The sequence below is a fragment of the Sciurus carolinensis genome, chromosome 3 (assembly GCF_902686445.1).
Source record: "Sciurus carolinensis chromosome 3, mSciCar1.2, whole genome shotgun sequence".
Lineage (NCBI taxonomy): Eukaryota > Metazoa > Chordata > Mammalia > Rodentia > Sciuridae > Sciurus > Sciurus carolinensis.
In genome coordinates this window covers 43,355,853-43,380,025 of record NC_062215.1, presented here as the reverse complement: position 1 = coordinate 43,380,025, position 24,173 = coordinate 43,355,853, and the positions used below count along the sequence as shown (strand labels likewise).

The 24,173-nt window shown below is 37.7% G+C and overlaps 1 protein-coding gene across 9 annotated transcripts in view; it reads right to left on the bottom strand.

The window, feature by feature from the left end:
• Specc1 (sperm antigen with calponin homology and coiled-coil domains 1) overlaps positions 1–24,173 on the bottom strand; it is a 265,322-nt gene that overhangs the window by 107,689 nt on the left and 133,460 nt on the right. For all 9 annotated transcript variants that reach the window (XM_047545173.1, XM_047545172.1, XM_047545171.1 and 6 more), the window contains one exon: positions 13,993–15,575. In XM_047545173.1, coding sequence (XP_047401129.1) covers positions 13,993–15,575 — 1,583 coding nt within the window. The remainder of the gene's footprint in view (positions 1–13,992; positions 15,576–24,173) is intronic.

Below are 24,173 nucleotides of genomic sequence, written 5' to 3'. Positions count from 1 at the left end.
ATAATAGTTGAGTTTTGCCACATTTGCTAATAAGTCTTTTACTTTATTAATATTTGTTAACACACCAACCTTCCCTCCCACCTCCGAGAGTGATAAGCAATATCCCAAAACTGATGTGTGGTCATTCCTTGAAGGTTTTCTACTTTTATAATACATACATGTCCCTATGATAATACACAGTATTGTCCTGGATATTTAAAAACTTTTATACGAATGATACATCATGTTTTATTATACTGCAGTATATAATAAGTAATATGCTTTTATCCTGTACAATTCTTATTATGCTCTTGTAACCTGTTTTTAACTGTGTTTTGGAGAGGTATCCATATTGCTACTCATCTCATTAGGTCATTGCTTTAATTGCTGCATATTATTGTTCCCCTGTCTGAAAATACTAATTAATTTATTATTATGAACAACACTGCAATAAACATCATTGACCCTTTTCTATAGTCCTTTAATTGACATTATTAAATAGCTGTATATTTAGGGGAGTAATTTAAACTTGATACCTCATAGATTTCTTCACAGGTTTTTTTTTGAGGGGAGGGGTTTGAGGGTCTTCATCTGCATTTTCCAATTGCATTTCATGTGCAAAACCTCCTGGCTATCAATTCTATGGGGACAAGGACCTTGTCTGCTTTATTCACCACTGTATTCCCTGTGCTTGTAGAGGGTCAGACACAGAGGAGGCAATTAATGAGTAGTTGATGAATGAATGAACAAACATTGAATGGCAATACTGCATGCAGTGTTTTTCACTTGGAAAGCTATAGGTGGATGGATAGATGGAAGGATGAATGGGATGAATGGAAGGGAAGAAGGGAGGAAGCAGGTAAGTAATAAGAAGAAAGAAAACCAATATGATGGGCTGGGGCTGGGGCTCAGTGGCAGAGTGCTTGCCTGGTACATGTGAGGCCCTGGGTTTGATCCTCAGCACCACATAAAAATGAGTAAAATAAAGATATTTTGTCTATCTACAGCTAAAAAAAAATTTTAAAAAGAAAACCAATATGAGAACCAACAAAGTACGCTGCCTATGTTAAGGGTCAGCATTCCTCTGTGAAACTTGTATTTCAATCGTAAAAATGTATGGCTCTGAACTGTGATGCAGACTATATCACTGCATAATTTGTGGTCAAAATATTTGAAAGCTGCTGAAGTTCATTAAAATGGCTAAGGGTGCAGACTCTGGGAGCTGGACTACCAGGTTTTAAATCTACCAAATCAAACCTTTTATTATTTTAATCTCTCTGCCTGAACAATGGGGTGGTTCAATAATATAATGTACTCAGAAAGTTTATCACAGTGTCTGGTACAGAGTAAGCACTTAATAAGGGTCATTCTTTCTCTTATAATGGGCTTATGTATACAATATGAATAATAATACAGGTCCATTCAACCAAGAAAAAAACAATTTGTGGAAAAAGCCAGAAGTCTTATAATCTTAACAATAGCTATTTTGTGAAATAGAAGACAATTTTAAGGAGAAAGAGTCACAACATTTTATATATAGAAGGCTAAAGTAGGAAAGGATCTGGAGTGCAGTAAGGGAAGGCAGCTTTGAGTCGTACATGCTCAGGCAGCTCATGGCCTTCTGCAGAGTACACTGCCTTTGCTGGGAATACTCAGGCAGAGGCATGTTATCTAAGGTCTAGAAACATGCATGTGATTAGCTGGGATGTCTGTGGGTCAGCTGAACAAAGGAACGCAAAGGTTGAGCACCCCAAGGAAGGTCTCTGAGGGCAACTAAGGCTGCTAGCCCCTTTGAGACTACTGTGTTCCTTGCGTGTAGGCTCATCATAATCATGGTATCAAAGAGTGGTGACATGGCATGGTGACAGGTTCAGTGTAGACTGTTGGGCCAGTAAACCTATATAAATCAGTTACTGTTTCAAATGCAGTTATACTTCCTGATTTTGGAGTAATTTTTTTCAAGTTTAACAATGTATTCCAGAAAACTATTTTTTTTAAAAAAGAACAGGAGGCTGAGACAGGAGAATCACAAATTCAAGATCAGCCTTAGCAACTTACTGAGGCCCTAAGCAACTTAGTAATATATAAATTTATAAAATTTATAATTATGTAAATAATTATAATAAATATTATTATTAAAAACATTTTAAAGAAAAGAAATAAATACCAGAAGCCCTTAAGTAGCTTCAACACTTCTTATAGGGACTTGATAAATAATAGGCACGTGTTTTAATACTCATTTCAAAGAATAACAAGGAGAGGGAGAAATTAAATCACTTGAAAAGAATAATCCTGTGTATCAAGTAGCTAAGACCAAAACCTTTTATTTTCATGACTGTTAAAGAGTTCTAGTCTGCCTTTTGTGTTGGCCTTTCTACCGGCCTGCAATCCAAATCTTTTGAACTTAGCTTCTCTGGCCCAGGAATTACACTATCAGACACTCAACAATGTGATTTTTCCCTTGAAAAGAGAAATCTCTTCCATGTATTCCAAACACCTCTCATTTTTGAAAATCAACTTCTTGTGGCTGGGGATGGGGCTCAGTGGTAGAGCCCTTGCCTAATGTGTGAGGCACTGGGTTTGATTCTCAGCACCACATAAAAAAAAATAAAACATGGGGAAAAAAAAGAATATTCCATTATTAAAAAAAAAAAAAAAAAAAAAAAAAAACAGAAAATCAACTTCAGAAATGGGGCCTGTAAGAGTGTATTACAAATAGATTCAAAGGAATTTCCCAGTAATACCAGGACTCCCTGGAAAGAGAGCAAAAGCCATTCCTGATGGCCTAAAATTGCCAGAGGCAGGTGGCAACAGAGGTAGCTCCACAGCCCCCAGGGGCAGTGCTGGGAGCACATGGTCAGGGAAGCTCTGAGATCAGACCCACCTAGAATCTTAGGAAGTGTCACTATCTCCCAGTGCCCAGCCAGATTGTCAGACACTGAACTTGGGAAAAAGATTATATCACAGGTCGGGTTCCCTAGAAACACTTAGAGATGGAGATGTGGAGACAGGAAGTTTATTGAGAACTCCTGGGTAGGGATGGGTGTCCATGATGCAGAAGAAAGAAGCAGAACCATGAAGTTGTCACCCAGAGGCTTCAGTTAAACCCTTGAGAAGCTCCACAATGAGGACACCCCTCACTACTGTTCCAGATGGAAGCAAAGCCTGGACCTTTATCCTTCTGATGGATTAGCCACACTATGTGGCTACCCTATGGAAGGCAGCTCTCCTCAGCAGAGTTAAGTCCTAGAAAGAGGAATTCAGTACATCAAAATAAAAGCATGTTGCGAGATGAAAATATGGCTTAAATATTTTAGTGTTGCGGTTATTTTTAGTAGGTTCTCAAGCAAAGAACTTTTTTGAAAATTAGACCCTGCCTTTCATATATCATTTCATTGTCCAGTCACATATCAATAACGTTGCATAGGCAGATGTAGAGTTGGGTCATTATAATAAATTTTAAATAAATTCCAATATTGTTGAAGTTGTATAGATAGTTTGGTTAGAACAGCAAAGGTCCATAAGTTATGTTGCGAATAGCAAGGTACATGGCTTGTAAAGTAAACCCTCTGTAACTGCTTCTTGTGTAAGGATGTTTGCAGTTTTTTGTTTGCTGATTGTTCATTGGTGATATGGGGATGGAACCCAGGGCCTCACACATGCTAGGCAAGAGCTCTACCACTAAACTACACCCACAGCCCATGTTTGTCATTTTACTTGGCTTTTGAATGAATTTGGTGATTATACTGTCCATTTGATAAAAATGATCTTAAGTACTAAAAAAAAAAAAAAGTAAATCATCTAGGAGGGAAGAGAATAGAGAAAGATGTTAAGATCCAACCCCCACACTTTCCAACAGTGCCTCCTTCTTCAACAAACCTCAGTAAACGTGAAATGTGTAACTAGGAGAACATCCTCATTACACACAGTTTTACTGCTTCTAAAGGGACCAGAGGGTCGAAGGAAGGCCTTAGGTACAGGAAATGAAGTAGCTCTGGCCCTGGAGGCTCTTTGGCCTAAAGGGGTGACCCTGAGGGTTCATCTATAGCTGGACAGGCAAGTGCTGACAGGAGACTCAATGAACAGGCTTGAATACCTTCTTTGCTTCACTTCAATAGACATGGCTCCTCCCCAAGCTGCTCCAGGTTCTATGCTCCCTCTTAGGAAACAGCACAACCAAACGTGCAACCACACAAGCTGGGGACTGTGAAGGGACCAAAACACCTCTTTCCAGTAATTCCCAACATCAAATTGGTCATCAAACCCTACTGGACTTAACTCCTAGAATACCTATGTTTAAATGAATCCTTGTCCTCCCTTCCATCCTGTTCCCTATTCAGTCCTTCATTCCTTCTCACCTAACTGTGGCCAAAGCAATCTTTCTTAACCTGTGATTCTGTCACTCCTTGTTTAAAATTCCTCAAACCAAAAAGCACAAACAACAACAAAACAATAAATTAGACTTCATACAATTAAAATTTTTTAAAAAGTGTGCCTCATAGGACATTAGAAGACAGTAAAAAATAATCCACAAAATCGAGAAAATATTTACAAATTATAGCTGTGATAAAGCATTATATTTAGAATTTGTGAAGAATTCTTAAAGTCAACCATAAGACAAGTAACACAAAAAATGTGTGAAGGATTTAAATTGTTTCTCCAAAGAAGAAATACAAATGGCAACCATGCACATGAAAAATGCTCACTATCATTAGACACTGGGGAAATGGCTAATGTCATCTTTGGGGAAGTGCACAAGGAGATACTTTAGACAGCTAACACAAAAAGACAATAACAAGTGAGAGGAGGATATGGGATGTGGTGAAAGTGGAACCCTCATACACTGCTGGTGGGAATATAAAATGGTGTGACCACTTTGAAAAACAGTTTGAGAGTTCTTCAAAAAATTAAACACAGAATTATAAACCAGGAATTCCACTCCTAGACATATGCCCAAGAGAAATGAAACATATGAATACAAAGGCTATACACAAACATTGACAACAGTACTCATAATAGCCAAAGAAGTAGAAACAACCCAAATGTTCATCAACTAAATGGATAAACAAAATGTGATAGATTCATACAATGGAATATTAGCTATAAAAAACAATGAAGTACTGATACATGCTACAATATGGGTGAACCTTGAAAGAACTGCACTAAGTGAAAAAAAAAAAGATGATAAAGCTCACATAGTGTATGATTTCATAAAATGTTCAAATCCAAAGAGTCACAAAATAGATTAGAGGTCGCCAAGGGATGAGAGGGCAAAGGTGATATTGAAGAAGTATGTTATGGTTAGTATATGTAGCTCTTGCTAATGTAGGAATATTCAGAGGTAGAATGATCAGCTTATGAGAGCTGTAACCTAGTCAGTCCATCCTAGTTTGAAAGGACTGAGTGGTAACTGTAGGCAGGTGGGTGTGGCTGGAGTAGGTGGTTCACTTGGGGGTGTGCTCTGGAAGGGTACATCTTCTCTGTGGTCCCTTTTCTTTATACCCTCTCTCCTGCTGCCATGAGGGGAGCAGCTCCCCTCTACCACACCTGTCCCCCATGATGTGCTGCCTCATCTTGGGCCCAGAACAATAGAGTCAGTCCTCTATGGACTGAGACCTGTGACACTGTGAGGCCCCAATAAATTTTTTCTTCTGTAAGTTGTTCTTGTCAGATATTTTGGTCACAGGGACATAAAAGTTGACTGTAATAAGTGGTACAGGTTTCTTTATTGGGTAATAAAAATGACCTAAAATTGATTGTGGAGATGGGTATACATACAACCATGAGAATATACTAAAAATTACTGGCTTGTACATTTTCTGAATTCTATCCCAATAAAACTGCTATTTAAAAAAAAAATCCTTCCAAGACTTACTCTGTCTTGAGGATGAAATTCAATCTGCATGGCTGGCATTTCTTCCTGTCCACTTCCAGGGACCATTTTATGTACTCCCGCAATGACAAAACATGTGCTTTACTTCCTCAAGGAGTCAGGCTTTCTGGCCTTAGGTCTTGCTATTCTCTTATTGTGACATTTCCCAGTCCCACTCTGCCCCCTTCACCTGGTAAACTCATTCTTACCTCTTCTCAAGATTCAGGCTAGAAATCAAACAAAAAATTTCTTGATGATTCAGGTTTTTGCCATAAATTTCTCCACTATATTATAGTCAAGTAAAATTCTTTTAGTAAATGAGGCTTTGTTTACTTAGGGAAAATAAACAACATTGGCCTAGGACCATATGGTATTTAGGGTCATTAAGTCTGCTCCATATATTTTCCTATCTCTTCTTTGCTTTCACTAACCAGAAAGTCATATAAATCAGTGATTAAAGATAGGCATATTGAGGTCAAATCCAGTTTTGAATTAATTAGGTTAATACTGACAATATCTACAGTATAAGGTTATAATGATTAAATGATCTAAAGACTCTAAGAGTGCCTAGCACATATAAAGCATTAAAATACTAGCTATTAGAAGTGCTAAGCAACTCAGAGAGACCCTGTCTCTAAATAAAATACAAAACAGGGCTGGGGATGTGGTTCAGTGATTGAGTACCCCTGAGTTCAATCCCTAATACTCCCCCCAAATACTAGCTATTATTAAAATATGATATAATTTGTTTTTAACATATTGATAAATCACAGCAGTCTCTTTTAATTCCATTGCAAATTTCTTTGCCATTCATTCATTCATTTATTCACTGACAAGTATTTACTGAATATCTAATATATGGAAGAAATAACAATGCTAAAACTATATCTAGCATAAAAATAAACAAACATGGAATAACAGCCTGAGTAACTTTGCTGTAAGAATGTGTGTTATGTTTGTTTTGACATCTGCCTTGGATACTACAAAACTACTTCTGCTTCATTCTTGGCCATTCTGTGAATAGATACTGCTGACAGACAGCTATACTACATTCTTACTGGCCTAAGTTTAAATTTTTCTTTCCTTTTTGCAATGCTGTTCAGCCAAGGGAGAAGAGGATATGCTAGTTTATTACCACTTCCGTTATGGAAAACTCAAAGATGTAGGATAAAAATCTGAATTTCACCTTTAGCAATTCATAGGCAAGTTGAAAAGCAGGGGCTGTGTGCTCAGAGTGGCACTGGCAGTAGCAGTGCTCCATTAAAGTGCTGCCCAAGAATGTACATAGGAGGGAGATGTTGGGGCAACTCTAGGGCTCACAATGAGCCCTGACGTCACATTCAAGGAAAAGAATGGTGCTCAGGCCTTTTCGCATTAAAAGCACCAACATGACTAAGGAGAAAAATGAATTTGTCACAGGGGATAAAGGTCTGGCAAGGAAGCTCAGAAAAGGGGGCAGTCCATGTAGGTCGACAGTGAGAAAAAAACCTCCTCTAGTGAAACCACAATTAAGTGTAGGGGCAAAGTCACAAGTGTTCCTTATTCTAATCCCCCTTCAAGACCACATTTCTTCTCCACCAAAGTTCAGCTTTCACTCTTGCTCACCGAGTTTCAAAACCAGAGACATCTGCTAGGAAGAACCTGGTATACACATCAACATGTAACTACTGTGTTTGGGGCCATGTTGCTGTTATATCTTACATAATAAGGGATACATGGGCCTTCCAGCTGTGTAATCTAATCTTTATGAGCTTCAGCTCCTGGTGCACAGCCAGGCAACTAGTGGGGGCCTGAGGCAAATTTCCCTGAAGGTCTCTCTCATGTTGCCATCCTGAGGTGCCTCCTCTTGAATCTACCTCCTCCAGGCTTCCACAGGAAAGCTGGAGAACAGGTCTTGTTTACAGAACTTCCTCCCTTGCCTTCCTCCCCATTGATGTTTTGTAGCCAGAAAATGGGGTAAATTGTGTCTCAATTGGAATTTCCAAGTCTTTGGTTAAGTAACTTTAACCATTCTCACATAGCATCAGTCTATCGTTTAGGCAGGAGAAACAAATATTCTCTAAACTTCCCCTCGACTCTACTCAACAGATTCGCCAACACTTCTAAGTACATCCTGAGTAGTTGTGAAGGGCAAAGGGTTTCACACACAGATCCTGGGGATCTAGGATAGTATCATTTATTGAGAGAAGCCATGAGAGTCCATGAGATAATGACCTAACAGAGCTGAAGGCCTCTTTGAAGAAGTGTCCCTGTAGCTGAGACTGAAAGCTGCAGAAAGCACCAGGCAAGAGAGACAGAGAGACTACTAAACAAATAGCCAGAGGCAGGCAAGGACCCGACCTAGCCAGGTCTGGCAAAGAGAAAGGCAGAGGGGCTGAGGCTAGAGTATAAGGATGCCAAGCTGCTGGGCTCTGAGCATGAATGAAGTGTTTGGTACAATGGGAAACCACTGAAGGATGTACATGATTAGATTACTATGAGTGCTTTGTGGAAAAAAGTAAAAATATGGAGTACTACGGGTAGGTTGGCAAACGGTACTCACAATTCACCCAAAAGTCACTCCCCTTCTCTCTTTCTATGGGAAACTCAATTTTGTTTAAGAATCAGGCTATGAACTTGTGATTTCAAAACAGGTGGGCTGGGATGCAAATGTGGTACTATTTTGACCAATCAGACATAAAGGGAAAGAAATTGGGGGAAGCTTCCAGAGCATCAGGTTCTACTGATAGAACTGAGAGGTCAGAGGAGACATTCTCTGCCTGGAGCCACGACATGTGGGGTCAAGCGGCCCAAAGAAGCTGAGCTACCCTGTACCCTTGGTAGGAGGCTTAAGAATAATAGAACAGAGCTACCAGCCCCCAGTCCTGGAATTATGGAGCCCCTAGACCACTGCTAGCAACTGTCTGCATTCCTGACCTCAAAATATGGAAGCAACGAGTGTCAACTGGTTTACGTCATGGACAGTGGGGTTTTCTGTTTCATATTGTCCAAGGCATCACCTAAGGATTCCACTGGACCACCTTAATACTTAAATCAGGTTTTAAGATCTCTTAAGTCCTTCAGACTTCTATTCTGAAGTCAGGGCTATAGGATTATTCACTCATTATATCTTCTCTCAAATTCCAGTTTTGCAATCTTTGACCAAAGGCTGCTCTAATCATTTTGGTCTCAGGCCCTACATAGGTCACATACTGCTTCAACTCTACTGGGCTCCCCAGACCACTCATGGTGAATGATTATTTATAATCTTCTTACTCTGCTGGAAGAGAACCATGAGTTTCTGCAGAACAGAAACCATTAGTTTCTAAGGATACCAACTATAAGCTTTAAGGCCTCAGTATTTTTCTTTAAAATGTTTAAAGTTTCAAACCTAGCCAAGGTAGGCTATTTTAAAATCAAGATCCCAAACAACTGAAAAAAGGTGAAAGTAAAAAAATTTAAACCTGGTACAGTGGCATATGCTTGTATTTCTAGTTACTCAGAAGGTTGAAGCACAAGCTTCCCTTGAGTCCAGGAGTTTGAAATGAGACTGGGCAACACTCTGAGAACTTGTCTCAAATAAAAACAACAACAACAACAACAAATTAAAGCTGAGTTGTCAGGGGCTGGAAAAAAATAACTCCAAGCAACTCCAAGCTGCTTTCTGGCTACAGGGGGCACCTGGGTACTTGTATGGTTCACAGGAGGCTGAGGCTTTGGGGTCCTATGGAAACCACACCCTTCTTCAAAACTGTACAGAAGTGTGTTACATAAGTTGCCAGAAAAAATTGTATAGAGTGTCTATCAGAGAAGATGAAAAGAATGGAGATACTGGTGAACTGCTAAAAAGTCCTATGAAACAAATACATAATTATTGTAAAAAATTCTACCGATTTTCTATTTATTTCATGAGGAAAAGAACCACATACTATTCAAAAAGAAGTATGTTTGAAGACTTCAGAGTTACTTCTGAGTCATTAAGTAACATATCTGAATTGAAACTTCTATAGATTCACTAAATCTATTAACTCTATCAGGTATAGTAAATCTGTTAACTATTAGATCATAGGATGGGTTGGCATTGCTTTTCCATTTGTGAATACATGACTTTGTTCTTTTATCATATCTACTTCTTCTGTCAATATTTACAGTGGATGAATATGATGCTTGAGGGATAAAGTTCAATCACCAAACAGTCTGCTGGTGATAAATAGAACAGTCACTTTTACAGTTGCTTAAAGCAATCATATGTGAAGATTCTGGGCAAAAATGTCAATGTGAAATGACTGAGCACTGAAGAATTAAGACTTACCCCAAGGATGCCAAGATGACTTAACAAAGGACTACTTTAGAGAATCTGTTATTGTAATTCATCTCAGTAACAAAATAAAGGAGAAAAAAGCAATATGATGGCACAAAAACTAACAGATGTCAGTAGATACAGAAAGAATTTAACCCCTATCCTTCATTTAAAAATCAGACACTTCTTAGCAAAACACTTACAATAACATAATATAGGTTATGCACCAAACATCTACAACAAATGTCATGTGTTTCATTTGGGCACAAGACCAGAATACACCCACCATCACACTTCTGGTCAACACTGTGCAATGGAAAGGGGCCTGCCTGAGGTCATGAGAGTAACCATTGGCAAGTCAGGAAGACCCAAGTCCAACACTATATATCCTTAATTATATAGTTCTGTGCTAAAATTGTTCCTGTATTCTTAAGGCATGGGTCACTTATGCATCATTATTTGAATTCACAGTTGTCGATGGATTAGCTGATTAGTCTACAGTGGGGATACAATAAGATACTAGTCTGTGCAATGGTTTGGATATGCTGTGCCCCCACTAAAACTCATAATGAAATTTGATTCCTAAAGTAGTAGAATTGGGAGGTGGGGCCTGTAAGAGGTGAATGGATGAATACAGTCTCATGGGAGCTCTCATGCTCCTGAAACTGGATGGCTGACCTTGACAGACGGTTGTTATAAAGTAAGCCTGACATCTCCCCTCACTCTCGTACACATGTTCCACCTTTCACATGCAGCAACTTCTCCTTCCAATTTTCATTCACCATAAGTTGAAGCATAACATGGCCCATACCAGATGTGACCACCTGGTTTTAGACTTTCCAGCCTCCAGAACCAAGAGCCAAAATAAATCTTTTTTCTTTATAAATTACCTAATTTCAGATATTCTGTTAAAGGAACAGAAAACAGAGATAGTCTATTCAATAGTTATGAATTATACTTTTTCTGTGTTAATATAAAACAGCAGGAAGATTAAGATAAGTTAGAGATTCACTGAAATTACAAATCAATGTGTAAACAACAGTGCAAAATCATGGACCTGGGGTCTTGATACACATAAAAAAAATCTTTTGTGGCTTCATGTCTCATCTTTTACCTCAGATTCACCTAAACACTGGCTAAAATTTTTTTCATCTTAACCATCAGTTTTGATAATTCTAGTTAGTCAGAAATAAGATAAGGAATATATGAATAACAGCTTGATTGTATAATACTTATAAGAGTTTGATATTAAATATATAACTTGTGCCTTATATTCTAGAGATAATGCAAATATTTGCCTTTTCCTCCAAATCTCATTAAGTTTATACCAGAAAATTCTAGATTTTATTGTCTTTATTTAGCCAAAGCCACATGAAAGCAAAAACTCATGCCTTTAAATGCTTTTATTATCAACCAAGAAAGAACAAAGTTAAATGAAGAAATTTATTCAAGATACTAGGAAGGTAACAAAAATGTATAAAAAGCAGTATGAAAGAACTTTAAATGATAAAACAAATATATAAATCAGAAATAGATTTTATAAATGTATCTAATGGGGTTATTATATTCATGAAAGACATACTCTATTATTTTGTGCAGAAAGATTAAATATAATTCCATCAATACAGGTTTGTATGCATAAACAAACTTGTAAAGGACACAAAAATGTTCCTGTTTTTTTCCTTCAAGATGTGATATTAAAGGTTATTTAGGTTGTTAAAGGTTATAAAGATTACTTTTTATACTTTTCTGTATTTTCTAAATCCTCTGTAATGAATACTTTTATGATAAAAAGTAAGCTATTTTCAAGATGCCAAATTATTTTTCACTGATACATATATTTAGTGAGACACCAATCAAAACAAAGAGAACTATAAAGGACTAAGAGAGGACTTAAAAAATATCCTTTGGGAGATTAAACGTTTTGTTAAAAAGTACTGAGTAATCTTTAAGCAAAACAGATAAATATTCTATTGGGTAACAGTGCAAAGCTTCATTTATCAATCTACAACTCAAATGAGTGCCTGGCTAGTAACCTCTAATTCTAATCCTGTGTTTTCCATAAAATACTTAGGAATTTAGAACATTATCTAACACAACCTACTACTAGGACCATCAGGAATTTAGAACATTATCTAACACAACCTACTACTAGGACCATCAGAAAGTAGAATGTAGAATCAGGTTGCAACTCACTGGTCTCAAGACAGATGAAGCAATGTAGAAAATTCTTCCTAAGAGCTTACAGCACAAAGTGTGCCTTAAACAGTGATAACGCACCCCGCCCCTCCCCACCCCCGCCCACATAAGGTGATAAGATGTTTTTAACCTCTCTCCCTAGCAGATTCCTAATTCACAGACCCAAGAACTTGATGAAGACAGAAACAAGAAGTCAGCTCTCTGTACCTGGCTCAGCCCCTCTCTGTGGAGTAGGCAGACTAACGTATAATAATTATCAATCTTGCATCACATAAGAAAATTCCATACCAATCAAAAGGTCATTTTAAAATGAAAGAAATAAAATAAATTAAATCATTTATTTGACTGTGGGCTGGAGAAGCTCTTTCTAAACTAAAAGGATAAAAAATTATTTTAAAGGAAATGATTAACAGATTTGAATGACATAATTTAATACCAAGTGTTGGCAAGGTCTCAGGGAAACAAGTGCTCTCATGAACTGCTGGTGGGAACAAATTGGCATAATATTTCTGGAGGGCAATTTGGCTGAATGTGTTGAAAGTCTTTAAAATGTTTATACTCTCTGACTCACTAAGTCAACGTCTAGGAATTTTTCCTGAAGAAATAATCAGAAAAAGACAAAAAAAGTATTTACAATATTGAAAGACCGGAAAGAACACAAACATCCAATAAAACACATATGTTTAATAACATGGGACTAGTGAATATAAAATACTTCTATAGTAAAAGACTATTTGCTATAATACCTAAAAGAATAACTGATTGGGAGAATATGCTCAGAAAATGTTAAATGCAACAAAGAAAAGTTAAAAACATGTACAGGATGGTTCTAAATGTTATTTTTTGCAGTGCTGGAGATGAAAACCCCAGGGTCTCATGCATGCTAGATAAGCACTCTACCACTGACCTATACCCATAATCCCTAATTTTTTTTTTAATTCATGAGATACACATATATATTTGGAAGAAAACACCAAAATAGTGGTTGTATTTATTATTATTATTTTTTTTTACAGTGCTGGGGATTAAACCCAGGGCCTTGTGCTTGCAGGGCAAGCACTCCACCAACTGAGGTATCTCCCCAGCTCTGTTGTATTGCTTGATGGGAAAATTGGGGATGATTTTAACTGTTATTAGTAGCTAAACTCATGCTGATAAACCTGCATAACTCTCAATCTTCAAGTCTCAAGTTTAATTGTCATTTCAAGTTTAGTTGTATTTCTTCCAGGAAGTATTATCCTGCACTAATCCTGCCCTACCTGCTTCCCATATGATCCTCTATGTCTCTCCTCTGCACTAGACTGAAGCCTCAGAATTTTTTTTTTTTTTTTTTTTTTTGGTATGTGGTGGTAGGGATGGAAACCAGGGCCTCATGCATGCTAGGCAAGCATCTACCATTGAACTATAATCCCCAGCCCTATGAAATTCTTTTTCAATACATCATACCATTTGATGTGATTTACTACATCCCCATTATACTTTCTACTGTCCATAGTCAGAATTTGGGTGTTTCCTTTTGACTCTCAATACCAATCTGAAATCTAACAGGTCCATTTCATTCATGAATGCTGAATTCATGAATGAAACTGACCAAACAAATGATTCTCTTTGCAATTTTAAGGTCAAGAAGAGAAAAGTTAGTAAGGATTATATCTGTTCTTACCTTAGCCAGTAGACTTGAAACATGTTTAATTTCACCATTTGCCTTTAGTAATTCTTGTCTGAGTTCTGTGCAAGACAGTTCCAGTTGATCTTTTTCAGCTCGAGCTACTTCCAACATTTCTTGGACTTTACAGTTTTCTGCTGTCTGCCCCAGGGTACTACTGGTCTCCATAGTTTTTTGCTTTTCTCCCTCCAAATGAGCTTTCAAGGACCCATTCTCCATCTTCAAGCCTTCCAAGGTAATTCTACATTCTTCCAAAGTTTTGGTCATCACGCTATTATTACACCGCTCTAGTTCTAGAAACCCATTCAGTTTTTCATTTTCTTCCTTTAGGTGCTTAATCATGTCTAAAGCTCCTTGGTTTTCCTCCTCTACCTTCCGTAAGCTACAGGTCAACTGCTGCTGTATATTGAGCAACTTCTCTCTTTCAAAGCGGCTCTTCTCAAGAATATCTGTGCACTTCTGCTCCAGCTCCAGGATTTTTCCTCCTTGGGCACTGGGCTCTTCATTCTTTACTCGCTCTTGTAAAAGATTTATCAGTTTCTCATTTTCTTGACTTAGCTGCTCTGCCCTCTCTCGATGCTGGTGAAAGGACGTCTCTAAAATAGTCTTCTCATCCACCAGTTTCTCATTCTCAGCTGTCAGTTCCTGCACCATTTGCTGCTGGTCTGATAACTCTTGCAGAGTAGCCTGCAGCTCTTCTGCAGTGCTGTGTTGATTTTCTTCCATCTTGTGTATCTTCTCTGTGAGGGAAGCCAGGGACAGCTCACTGACATTATTTGGGGAACTCCCAGTGGGGGAACACCTGGAGCTCTTAAAAGGGTTGCTAGTGGAGGACAGGGGCCGAGACGGGGTATCTGCAGTGATGTGCTCAAAATCCGAGGCATCTGGAGACAAGGAAGCTTTGGTAACATCGCTGCTTGAAGAACCTGATGTCCGTAATGCATTTCCATGTGTGTTTTTTTTATACTCTTCAATTTCACTTGACAGCTCATTTCCAGTTGGGCTTCCAAAGCTTGACTCTTGAGTTGTTGATGTTGGGCAGCTGCTATCACCAATGTGACTTGCTACCCCTTCAGAATTTGGTGACTGCTCAAGGTAAGTCAGTTTCTCCTTCAAGGCCCGATTTTCTTCCTCTAGGTCAGCAAGCTCTTTCTGAAAGATTTTGTTCTTCTCCTCAAGGGCTCTTAATAAAGGTTCTGTGTTACCTGGTGGGGCTGATATCCCATCTGCACTTGGGTCCGAAGCATCAGTCCCCTCAGTGCTCAGAGCCCTTCTCTCCTTGCATTTCTTTAGTTCACTTCGAAGTCTATTAATTTCACTGTCTTTAGCTTTGGCTTCTGCCAGAAGTTCCCGAACTTGAGACTCAAGCACCGCCTTCTCTCCACCTTCATTCTCTTGCTTGGGTTTTGCGGAAGTGGTCCTCAGATGTTTGGTAGGGGTTGGGGTACAGGAGGAAGTTGGACTGGACCCAGATTTCCTTGGGTTGGAGGGACCACGTGGCACAGACCTCTCTCTTGAGATAGTTACTGAGAGTTCCCGTGGAGCTGGAATGCCTGTCCGTTTGGTTGTTGAAACAGTCCCTAAAAACAGAAGAAAAAAATGAAGAAAAACACCAAAAAAGCAAGAACTTTTATAACAGAACCCAAATGACTTAAAAACAATGGCATAGTGAATGATATGGCTATCACCTTTCAACCATTTCCTCCTCTATTAGTTACCCTGCTCCTATTGGGGTTTCTGTATCTCCTCCCACAGCCCTACCCACTGGGGGAAGCAGACTCCTAGCCTGAGTTACTCAGACAATCCCATCCCCAGCTACAGTTGCTGGCTCAAGGCAGGGGAATATAGTTATATTAATATGAATGGGCACAGGAAAGGTTTTCAGGGCAAGCTGTCAAACACCACTGGATATCAGTGAGAAAGCCCATGAGTATGGAATGGCTCACAACCACTTTGCCCTTGTAAGTGAAAGGTGGGATTGCAGACAGAAAGTTATAAAGAAGGAAGCCAAATTTGTATTGGCACTGTTGAGCTGCAATACAAATTAACCCCAGAGGATACCCTGTTGCTGGTCTTTCAGCTATACCAGTCAACACATATGCTTCATATAAGTCACCATGAAATATTTTTCTTTAACATGCAATTTAATACATCTAAACTGATACAATGTTGGCAAATAAACAATAGCCATTTGACAAAATACAAGTTTATTAAACGTTTTTCAATATAAACTTGCAGAAAATATCATTATTAACATATTTTGACTGAGCACAACTCTAATTAAGAAATCAGAAGAGGGGCTGGGGATGTACCTCAGTGGCAGAGCACTTGCCTGGCATAAGTACGGCCCTGCATTTAGAATACTTATAATGGGAAATATAAAGTATAAAGAAGTATTTCTTTATATTCATCTATATTGTATCACAGACAACATTAAACAAAAAATTGGGGGCAAAAACCCAGAAACTGCCAGCTGGAGTTGTAGCTCAGTGCTTGCCTAGCATGTGTGAGGCACTGGGTTCGATTCTCAGCACCACATATAAATAAATAAAATAAAGATCCATCAACAACTAAAAAATTTTTAAAAAGTAAAAAACCCAGACACCATTCTCATTTGTGCTCTGAAACTGGAGTCCAATATCAGAGATGAAGGCGAAATGAAAATTCTGGATCTATTTAACAAATGCAAAGACCATTAAGGCTGATTGTTGCAATTCCGCTAACAAAGGATCCCAGAAGTGGTCACCAATCTCCAGGTCTCTACAAAGTAGAAAGCACGTGTAGGAGAATGCCCCCCTCTCCAGACACACAGCAGATTTAGAACCCAGCCTGGCCCAGGTGTTCCAACCCTCTCCCCAGACTGGGACAGGAATAGCCACCTTTCAAAATACCTGACTCTGAAGTGATGATGTACAGGTTGGTAGCATCCATTGCTAAGCATCTACCCCTGAGTCCTTTTGAAACTTTGATATAATAAAGTCTAAACTCTCATATTAATGTACAGAAACTATAATTTTTAAGGTAACTATTTCAAACTAAGTTCCTGGGACAGGCACTGAGTACCACAACAGATTTTTGATACTTTTAGGTATCCAGATGTCTCACTTTCATCATACTAAATTACTCAATGAAGAGAAGATTTAACTATTCTTATAAAATGAAGATTAAAACCACTAAGCAATGAAACATTTTAGTAACACCAGTTCTCTAGAATGAAGTCATCTTGGCAAGGACCATGATAAAAACCAGAAGATAACAAAAGTTTCACCAAAACCATGGCCCAACAGGCAAACCTGCAAGTCAAGGACTCATTATCACAGGTATTCCTAAAATACCACTAAATTCAGGCTCTCCTTTCTTCTTTCCTCCCTCCCCTCTTTTCTTCTTCCTTCCCTCTTTCTACTCTCCCTTTCTTCCTTCTTTCCACCTTCAATCATTTGTTGGTTTTGAAGATGGAGAGAACTCCAAAAGAACAATACAACAAATTATTTCTTGCTACAATTTAATTTCTTCCTTTTGCTTCTAAACCTTAACTGGTTCTTCCCAAAAATGTACCTATGCCTATCCAAACTACTCAGTTTTTTTTCAAATAGCAAACCAAAATAAACTACATAAATAACTAAATAAACTACATAAATAAACTACACCTAGCACATTATGAAACATACAATCCAGTTGTATTTTTTATTATATGTGTTCTTTTTTTCCTTTTTAAAAATACCTTTATTTATTTATTTTTATGTGGTGCTCAGGATCCAACTCAGTGCCTCACACATGCCAAGCAAGTACTCTACCACTGAGTACAACCCCAGCCCTTTTTTTCCTTTTTTAAAACTATATCTGTATCTGTTTTCTAAGGTTCTCTCTTCTGTTGCACACATCATTTCAGAAACCATAAGAAACAGAGGGAACATTTAAAGATAGCTGCTAAAATTCATCGTCATCACACTAAACCTAGGTTGGTTCTTGGCTACTCTCACCTTCTGTAAGTGCCTACTCTTGAGTCCAACACACCTCCTCAGGGCACTCAAGGGAAGGAGAAAAGTGGCAAAGATGTAAGCACCTGGAAGGCACCTCCCAGGAGAATCTCCTTCAAGTACAGACATCATCCACCAACTAAAGATGGTTCAACTCACGATGATGTGATGGTATATCTGTACAACCATATATAAAAAAGCTGTTTTTCACATTTAGTAAAGAATTCAATAAATTAGTGATATTCAACACTTTATTATAAACTTGTCTTTGTGTTAGATGATTTTGCCCAGCTCTAAGCTAATGTAAGTGTTCTCAGCATGTTCAAGGTGGGCTAGGCTAATAAAACCGGTAAGTTATCTTGGTGGGTTCAGTGAGCTAATGCATTTTCAAATTAGCCTATTTTCAACTTAGAATGAATTTATCAGGACATAGTCTCATCATAAGTGCAGGGAGAACATCTCTACTGTGAGTTAAACCTCACTGCTAAACAATGTATTCTAAATCCCTGACATTGGCCATGTTACCTTACATAATACATCCTTGCAAGGTGACAGCAGGATGTCAGGAGGAATGGGCAGATGGAACCGGGGTGGGCTCAGTCAGCACCTTCATGTCCTTTATTCTCTTCCCATCCCCCCCACTTATTCCCACTCATGAGCTTAGCTGGTTGGCTAACTGAAAGAGGTGAAAATGAAAGCAAGCTCCACCTCTTAACTGGGAAGACCAATACAAAAAATATATATATATATATATTTAATGTTACAGTTTTTACATTTTTTACATGCCAGTGAAAACAATGTTACACTGTGGTTGAACACAAGTACATAAAACTAAATATTCACAGACACACAAACTGGAAAGGAACATAGAATATTGAGAACAGTTGAATATTAAGCTGGTTGGTCGGTAAGTAATTTTCTGGTTTTTTTTTTTTTTTTAGTTATATTTATGCAGTAAATCTTTTAAAAAGGGGTAACTAAACAGTATATAGAAATTCACTACTAAACAAGGAAATGCAAATTAAAAACACAATGAGGTATCACTTCCCACCTCTTAGACTGGCTATTATAAAAAAGATGAAAGAAGAGTGCTGACAAGGATATGCAGGAAATGGAACCCTTTGCACATTGTTGGTAGGAATGTAAATTCCGGAGAACAGTATGGAGTTTCCTCAAAAAAAAAAATAGTATATGATTCAGCAATCCTCCTTCTAGGTAGTACAGAAAGGAAATGAAATATGTCCACAAGATATCTGTACTCCTGAGTTCACTGCAGCATTGGGAAATGGCTATGTCAGGTATTTGCATTCCCTTACATACTTACTAATTTTTGTGGTGAGACACTTAAAATCTCCTCTTTTAGTTATTTTTAATGTATTCAAAATACTGTTATTAACTAGAGTGATCATGTTGTACAATGAATCTTTTGAACTTTCTCATCCTAACTGTAATTTTGTACTTGTTAACCAATATTTCTTCAGCCCCAGTCCACTATTCAACTCTTTATTTCTGTGCAATCAATTTTTTAAGATTATACATGTAAGTAAGATTACATGTGGTATTTGTCTTTCAGTGCCTGGCTTATTTCATTCAGCATAATGTCCTCCAGGATCATTCATATTGTTGTACAAACAGTTTCTTTCCTTTGAAGCTGAATAATATTCCACTGTATATGTATACCATATTTTCCTTTTCCATTCAATTGCTGAGGGACACTTTGATTACTTCTATATCTTGGCTATTGTGAATAGTGCTGCAATGAACATGGGTATGCAGATATCTTTTCAACACATTTAGAAGTGGGACTGTTGGATCAGATGGTAGATCTATTGTTAATTTCTGAGAAACTCTCATACACAAGGTTGCTTCTCTGAAACACTCCTCTGGAGTCACACTTTCCTAGCTTTCCTCCTAACTCAGTGGCCACCCTCTGTTTCCTTTGCTGGCTCCTCATTCTCCCTCCATGTTTTCCATGCTAGAAATCTTCAGACCTAGGTCCTAGACATTTTTCACTTTATTACTTTATCTATTTTCCTGGTGATTTTACTCAATCTCATGATCTTAAATATTCAATCTCATGAACTTAACTGAAGACCCCCAATTAACTCTTACACAGACCTCTCTTCTCAGCAACATATTTTAAAGTCAAGGGACACACTTGATAAGCATAAGTGAACTATCATAAAAACACCTTAAACTATATCCAGGAGCTCAAATAGCCAGTTAACAGAAGTTTCAGAAATACTGGCCAGTGGAAACCAAATGGAGGAATTTAACAAAGAAGAGGAGAATTCTCCAAAGATGAAGAACATGTTCTAAGACTCATCTCAAGCAGAATTAAAAAGAGAAAAAGAAAAAAAAAAAGTCTCCCACATGAAGATATATTTTTCATGAAGCTTTAGAACACCAAAAATGCCTAAAAATTTGGGGAAGGCATATGGAAAGAGAATAAAATAAGCCATCATCATTCATTAGTAATACTGATTTCCAGAAGGCAACCAAGTAAATGCCTTCAAAGTTCAGAGGAAAAGATTATTTCAATCTAGAATTCTATATTCAACAGAAATATAAATCAATTACATAAATTAAAAATATATGTTAAAGGTCAGGTATATAGTTCATAGTACAGCACTTGTCCTGCATGCTTGAGGCCCTGGGTTCAATTCCCAGCACCACAAAAAAAAAAAAAAAAAAAAAAAAATCATTATCATTAAAAGATACACATCGAAGCATGCAAAGACTCAGAAAACTAAATTGTCAATACCCATTCTAAGGAAGTTATCTGAGGGTGTGCTCCAGGAAAACAAGGGAGTAAACCAATGAGGAAGAGAACAAGTGATCTAGGAAGCAGAGGCTCCATTACAGGAAACCAGTCAAGGGAAGTCTAAAGATGATACCTATAAACAAGTCTGGGAAAGAAGTCTAGACTGGTTCAAGAGGACAAAGTGCCACAGAAGGGAAGTTTCTCTGACAGAACATCTGCCTTGATTAAGAGCATGAAAAACAATGAGGATATAATTTTTAATAAGTGGAAAAACAAGAAGCTGCATAAGACAGGTAGCAAAACTATGACCTCACTCTACAGGGAAGAATACATACATAGTCACACTAACACTGACACTACTTAAATTGACCCACATGCAGAGCAAGCAAGACTGTTTTCTAGAACAATTGAATATTATCATATTTAAAGACAAAAAAGTTAAAGTACAGATGAAAGAAACTGAGAGGTACAAGACAAGGTAGAGAGGAGAGTAGCAATAATATCTTCCCCTGCCTTTACAAATGGAGAGCCAAAGATACAGTTGCCAAACAATAAAGAGAAAATGCATTATTAAAACAAAAGTAACAACCAAGATAGGAACTAAAAACAGTGACAACATTATGACATTGCAAGAAGTTGTAAAGTTAGGAGTTAAATCCTAATCTATCATAGCAAAAGTCAAAAAAGGTGTGTGTGAAAAATTAAATCATAGTAGTGTCAAAAGAATGAGAAAACACAGGGCTAGGGTTGTGGCTCAGTTGTAGAGCGCTTGCCTGGTATGTGTGAGGCACTGGGTTCAATTCTCGGTACCACATATAAATAAATAAAGGTCAATCGACAACTAAAAAATATTTAAAAATAAGAATGAGAAAACAAGCCAGAGACTGGGAGAAAATATTTGCAAATGACATATATGACAAAGGACTGATATTCAAAATATATAAAGAACTCTTAAAACTCAACAATATGAAAACAAACTGCCTGATTAAAAAGAGGCAAAAGATTTAAACAAATCACAGAAAGAGATATATAGTTGGGTGCAGTGTACCAGATAGATACATGACTGTGATTTCAGTGACTAAAGCGGAGGATTACAAGTTTGAGGCCAGCCTGAGCAACAAGATTCTGTCTCAAGATATAAAAAATAAATTAAAAGGCCTGGAATACACCTGGATTCAATTCCTATTACCACAATAAATAAGTAAAGAACGAAAGAAAGAACGAACGAACGAAAGAAAGACGGAAGAAAAGCATGTGAAAAGCTGCTCCATATCACATCATTGGGGGGCTACAAATTAAAACCACAGTAAGACTTCACTACATATTAATTAGAATGGCTAAAATCTCAAACACTGACAACACCAAATGCTGGTGAGACTGTGGAACAAACAAGAAATCTCATCTGTTGCTGTTGGGAACATAAAATGGTAAAGTGACTTTGGAAGCCAGTCTGGTAGTTTCTTACAAAATGAAACATGATTGTATTAGATGATCCAATAATCACACTCCCTAGTATCTAACCAAAAGAGCTAAAAAAAAAAAAATCCACACGAAAACCTGCACATCAGAGTTTATATCAGCTTTACTCATAATTGCCAAAACTTGGAAGTAATCAAAATGTCTTTGAGTAGGTGAATAGATAAGTTATGGTACATACAGACAGTGGAATATTATTAATGTTAAAAATAAATGAGCTAGCCAGCTGTTGTGGTGCATATCTCTAATCTCAGCAACTTGGGAGGCTAAAGCAGGAGGATTCCAAGTTTGAGACTGGCCTCAGCAAATTGTGAGGGCCTAAGCAACTTAGTGAGATTCTGACTCAAAATAAAAAATAAAATGGGCAAGGGATGTGGCTCAATGGTAAAATGCCCTGAGTTTAATCTCCAGTACAAAAACAAATAAATAAATGAATGAGTTGTGTTAGTCATCTGTCACTGTAACAAATATTTAAGATATTAAATATATCAAAAGATTTATTTTGGCTCACAGTTTTAGAGGTTTTAGTCTGATGGGTTAGCCCTGTCATTTTCATGGTGGAGCAAAATCATTCACCTCAAGGCTAGGAGGCAAGAGAGAAGAGGGTCCCACAATCACTATCAATAGTACACCCCTGATGACTTGAAGACCTCCCACTAGGCACCACCTATTAAAGTTGGCACTAAACTTTTAATACATGGCCACTTATTCAAATCACAGCACAAGTCATGAAAAGACATGGAAGAACCTTACGTGCATATTACTAAGTAGAAGGAGTCAATCTGAAAAGGCTGCACACCTAATGATTCCAACTATATGACATTCTGGAAAAGGTAAAACTATGAAGAAGTAAAAAAAAAAAAAAAAAAAAAAAAAAAAAAACAACTAAACTAAACTAAAACAAAAAAACTGGTTGCCCGGGGTGAGGAAGGAGGGAAAGATGAATAAGCACATCACAGAGGAATTTGGGGGCACTGAAAATACTCCATATGATACTACAATGGTGGGTGAATGTCATTTTACATTTGTCCAGATCTGCAGAACACACACCAAGAGTGAACCCCAGTGGAGCATATGGACTCTGGGTGCTAAAGATGTGTCAGAGTAGGTTCACTGATTATAACAAACAGTCTGGTGAGGGCTGTTGATAACAGGTGAGGTTGTGTGTTTGGAGACAGGTGATACACAATTTTGCTGCACATAAAACTAGTCTAAAAACAAAGTGTGTATGTGTGTGTGTGTGTGTGTGCATGTGTGTGTGTGCATGTGCATGTGTGTGCACACATGCACATGCACATGTATTTTAAATGCAGTATAATCATAATCAAATTGTTACCTTTGAGAAGAGGGACGAAAATTGAGAAGGGAACAAGGACAGTGGTCTTGCTTTTTTTTTAAATTTTTTTTAGTTGTCAATGAACACTTATTTAATTAATTTATATGTGGTGCTGAGCATTTAACCCAGTGCCTCACACATGCCACTGAACTACAACCCCAGCCCCTTGTCTTGCTTTTTATAGGCTTCTTGTCCTAGTCTGTGTGTATACTACTCTGATAATAAAAATTATGAAAAAGCAATGTGCATGTTTGTGAATACAGTGTTGAATCAGGCAATCCATTGGATTTTGGAGGCAATACTGATCCTTTTGACTTAAGATAAAAAGAAATTTGAGGCAATTCAGCAAGCTTCTCTGCTATAAGGAACTAAATCTGTTATCACATCTTGAGGCCCTACCTTGACCATGTAAAAAGGAATTTCTTCCATAGTTAGACTGCCCTTTGGGTAGTCTCACTACAGCGTGTTCTAGAGATTCATACAATCTCACATTAAAGTTAATGGAAACATTCTTTGCAACTCAGAGGAAGAAATACAGAAGAGACCTATACTCATCCAAATGAGCCAAATTACTCACTTTTTTTTTGTTACCAGCAAACAGTAATATCATCATTTAGAGATTTTT